General features: G+C 54.2%; 2 protein-coding genes across 2 annotated transcripts; both read left to right on the top strand.

The window, feature by feature from the left end:
* The first annotated feature begins 308 nt into the window (after positions 1-308).
* On the top strand, positions 309-1,244 carry LOC105460917. The gene has a single exon (XM_011707413.1). It carries the CDS (start codon positions 309-311, stop codon positions 1,242-1,244), a length of 936 nt encoding a protein of 311 aa, XP_011705715.1.
* Positions 1,245-1,322: 78 nt separating this feature from the next.
* On the top strand, positions 1,323-2,931 carry LOC105460907. Its single transcript, XM_011707404.1, has 2 exons — positions 1,323-1,983; positions 2,030-2,931. The coding sequence occupies exons 1-2, from the start codon at positions 1,323-1,325 to the stop codon at positions 2,929-2,931; spliced, it is 1,563 nt and encodes a 520-aa protein (XP_011705706.1).
* The last annotated feature ends 1,622 nt before the right edge of the window (positions 2,932-4,553 follow it).

Below are 4,553 nucleotides of genomic sequence, written 5' to 3'. Positions count from 1 at the left end.
CACACACACACACACACACACGAGACGTAAAACCGACTGTGCAACCTCCACGTGGTGCGTCTTGGGTAGGTAAGAAACTCCTAGCAAATGCCAGCGGTAAAAAAATTGTTGAATTTTGCTTTTTTTGAATTAAAAAACTATTCAATTGGCATAGAATGATCATAAAGCAACATGCTAATAATAATTCCATTAATTCCAAATATTTTTTCTTTATTGTATACAAAAGAAATGGCCTATGTCCGCAAAAATTGATGTTCGTCCCACTGTGCGACGGTTCGCGCCGGGCAGCGGTACGCACGTTGATGAGCATGAAGCGGAAATTCAAAACAAACTCTAAGTTTTACGCCATGTATGCGGCCTTCATGGATAAATATGAGGGGCTCCGCCACATGACTCCAGTCGAGCCGTCCTTTGCAGGTAGCGGGACACGCATCTGCTACCTACCACACCACGAGGTCATGAAGGGTGAGGGAGAGGCTAGCAAAATCAGGGTTGTCTTCAACGGCTCTTCGCGCCTGCCGAGCGGTGACTCACTCAACACACTCTTGCTGACTGGGCCCAACCTGCTTCCCACCTTGCCTCACGTTCTCTTGAGATGGCGCCGGCACCGCTTCGTTCTGGTCACGGACATTGAGAAAATGTACCGCCAAGTCCTGGTCCACAAAGCCGACCGTGACCTGCAAAGGGTGGTCTGGCGCTCGGATCGACGCGATGCCACTCAAGAGTACCAGCTGAATATGGTGACCTATGGGCTCACCTGCGCTCCGTTCTTGGCAATCCGGGCTTTGCAGCAACTGGCGTCGGACGAAGGAGAGCGATTTCCGCAGGGCGTCAGGGTGCTCCGCCAGGACGTCTACGTCAATGACGTCCTGACCGACACTTCGACGGAGGGTCGCAGTATCCGCGACCAACTCATTCAGCTCTGCATGGCGGGCGGCTTTCCACTGCGCAAATGGGCGACCAACGCGGACGAGCTCTTGGAAGACATCGCACCAGAGCACCGACAGTATTGCAAGCACCGTGAGTGGGAACCCGAGCAATGTCACTCCACTCTCGAACTCCAGTGGCACCCGCGCCAGGAGGCGTTTGGATACCGTGTTCGGTTGCGCCAGGAGGAGACCGTCACAAAGCGTGTCGTGCTTGCAGAGACAGCGCGCTTGTTCGATCCCTTGGGATGGATCGCCCCAGTGGTGATCCGAGCGAAAATACTCATTCAAGCGCTGTGGATGCAGCGCATCGATTAGGACCAGACCTTGCTTAGCGAGGACCAACGGACGTGGCAGCGGCTCCGGGAGGAGCTCCAATTACTGGAGAACTTGCGGATGCCGCGGTGGCTGCGCACCTCGACGGCGGTCGGCGGTGTGGAGATCAACGGATTCGCGGACGCGTCCGAGCGGGCCTATGCGGCGGTGGCGTATCTCCGGGTGAGCGACGGCCATCACGATGAGCAAGTCACCATGCTCCAGGCGAAGACTAGGGTGGCGCCGCTCAAGCAGGTCTCAATCCCGCGCCTTGAGCTTTGCGCCGCTTTCCTGCTGGTCCGATTGGTCGAGCAACTGCGGGCGACTCTTGACCTTCCCTCTGCGCCAGTTCACCTGTGGACGGACTCAACGGTGACGCTCGCGTGGATACGCGGCCATCCTTCCAAATGGAAGACATACGTCGCCAACCGAACGGCCGAAATCCAACGCGCTTTGCCGGGGGCCCTATGGTATCACCTCCCTGGAGAGGAGAACCCGGCCGACTGCGCTTCACGAGGGCTGTTTCCGAGCGAGTTGGTGGAGCATCCGCTGTGGTGGCGAGGTCCAGCCTGGCTCGCGCGGGGAGACTGGCCCAGTCGCTGCGAGGAACCGGAACTGACGGACGACGTGGAGATTTCCGAACGGCGCCGCGTGCGTGCTGCCATCGCTGTCGAGGAGGACCCCACGCTGCTGCGCTTTTCAGCACTGTGTCGCTTGCTTAGGGTCACGGCGTGGTGCCGTCGTTTGGTTGGGCGTTCTGCGCTCTCGCCGCGGTGCATCTGTTGCAGGTACCTTGACTCCAGCGGAAATCGAGAAGGCCTTGTGCGTGTGGATCGGAAGGGTGCAGGAACAATGGTCCGAGAGCGAGAGGAAGACGGTGTCCCGAAGCGGGATGCTGTCAAGAAGTAGCAGCCTCCTCCAGCTGACGCCCTTCGCCGATGAGCGCGGACTGCTGAGAGTCGGCGGCCGCTTGAAGCATGCCATGCTGAGTAGGGACGAGCGGCACCCCCTCATTCTGCCACGCGACTCGCATTTAACGACGCTGCTGGTGGATTCATGCCATCGGCGCACACTGCACGGTGGCGTGCAGCTTACACTGGGACTGCTTCGTCAGCGGTTCTGGGTCCCGGGAGGCAGAGCGACCGTGAGGCGGTGCATCTACAGGTGCCCCACGTGTGTACGATGGCGGGCGGCAGCGCCGCGTCCGCTGATGGGTGATTTGCCTCCTCCAAGAGTAAGAGAGTCCCACCCGTTCACACACTCCGGAGTGGACTACGCAGGCCCAATCTTGCTGCGGACGACGAAGGGGCGCGGACACAAGGCGCATAAGGCGTTCCTGGCGGTGTTCGTGTGTCTCAGCACGCGGGCAGTACATCTGGAGGTGGTGTCGGACTATACCACCGAGGCTTTCCAAGGAAGCCTTCAAGCGCTTCGTGTCGAGGCGAGGTTTATGTTCGACACTCTACAGCGATCAAGGTACAAACTTTATAGGGGCGGATGCGGAGCTGCGACGCCTGTTTCGCGAGGCTGGGCACAAAGGCTCTCTGGTGGACGCGGTCGCGAGCGAAGGGGTGCGATGGCGGTTCAACCCCCCGGCGGCGCCTCACTTCGGGGGCATATGGGAGGCGGCCGTCAAGTCCACCAAACACCACATCTGGAGAGTCATTGGGGACACAACGCTCACATATGAGGAGATGGCGACCCTCCTGACACAGATCGAGGCGTGCCTCAATTCAAGACCGCTGACGGCCTTAACGGAGGATCCCGAGGACTTGGCCGCGCTCACGCCTGGGCACTTTCTGATCGGTGCGCCCCTCAATGCCGTTCCGGAACCGTCTTTGTCACTCGCGCCAACGGGAGGTTTGCCGCGATGGCGACTCGTCCAGAAGATGCGTGACCACTTTTGGGACAGGTGGTCTAAGGAGTGCTTGCACGCACTTCAAACACGACCGAAATGGTGGACGAAAGGCGACAATCCGTGTGTCGGGGATCTATGACTCATTCGGGGGGATCTGACGGCGCCGTGCAAATGGCCCCTAGCACGCATCACGGCCGTCCACCCAGGCGAGGACGACCAGGTTCGAGTCGTCAGCGTGCGGACGGCCAGGAGCACGCTCGAGCTTCCAGTGCATAAAATCGTGCTACTGCCGCCGAGTCGCGCGACCGAAGAAGGGGAGGTCAGCGAGACGCCGTCGGCTCGCGAGTGAAGACTCATATCCTTGTTTGTTGCAATCAAATAGTCCGGGAATTGTGGCTAACGCGGGACTCATCAACAGTCCTCTAGTCGTAGCTGATCTCGTTGGAGGAACACGATTTAAACGCCGAGGGTGAAGATTCTTTTACAACCTATAAAATTTGTTCTTTCGTCAGTGCGACTGACGAGGCGGGCGGAATGTGCAAAACCGCCAAATCATGCGATCATAAAAAAATGCGTAAACAACCAGGACGGAGCAAGGGCTTCCGGGAGTACAGCTGATCGGCGACCGACGTTTCGTGACATCAGCTGACTTACCCGGCATTCCACGATCACGTGCCCATGACGGTGTGCATTCCGGCGCGCTTGTTTTTTTGGCATTGTCACGATTAGAAAAATATTCGACAAACAACATGCCTCGAGTATAAATAGCAGAGCTCCCGTCCGGAGGCTAGTCAGTTTTCTCAGAAAGGCTCTCGTTTTTCTCGGTTTCGGTCGCTCGCTTTGCTCCGTCGCACCGACAACTTGCCGTTCGTTCGCCGCGAACTTGCGATTACGATAATAATCTTTGTAATTCTCTTTTTCTTTGTTGGTTTTTTGTAATTGTCGAAATAAACTCTATTCGCTTAATCGTCTCTCAATCTTTTGATTCAACCGTCCGCCTTCGCTTCTACCGCGACGCAATAAACATAATTTTATTTCTCTGGAATGAGTTATTACAAAATTATATTTCAAAATTAATACTACAAAATTTCAATATCTTGAACAGTTTTAGACTTGTAATTACGTGCTTTTTTTGTCCTGTAATATATATTAAGAGATCCGGCATGGCTTGACATATTTAAACACTTGACACCAAGCCACTACCGTGTCTTCTGATTCTGTCTGTATATGTATATTACAAAATCTAAATATGTCTTATCCCTAATTACATGTATAATCGTGAAAATTGTATTGATATCATTGATAACAAAATAATGATATCAATAAATATTTTTTACAGAATAAGCTCAAAATAAAAATAAAATGATAAATCTGCTTATTTTCTGTGTAATTTAGAAAAAAACTGAGTTTAATTTTAACAGTGACTAATCGTAAATAAATAATTGTTAATAAAT

The sequence above is a fragment of the Wasmannia auropunctata genome, unplaced genomic scaffold, assembly GCF_000956235.1.
Source record: "Wasmannia auropunctata unplaced genomic scaffold, wasmannia.A_1.0 LD336101.1, whole genome shotgun sequence".
NCBI classification, from domain to species: Eukaryota; Metazoa; Arthropoda; class Insecta; order Hymenoptera; family Formicidae; genus Wasmannia; species Wasmannia auropunctata.
The sequence above is the reverse complement of the archived record's forward strand: the minus strand, read 5'-3'. Positions and strand labels throughout refer to the sequence as shown.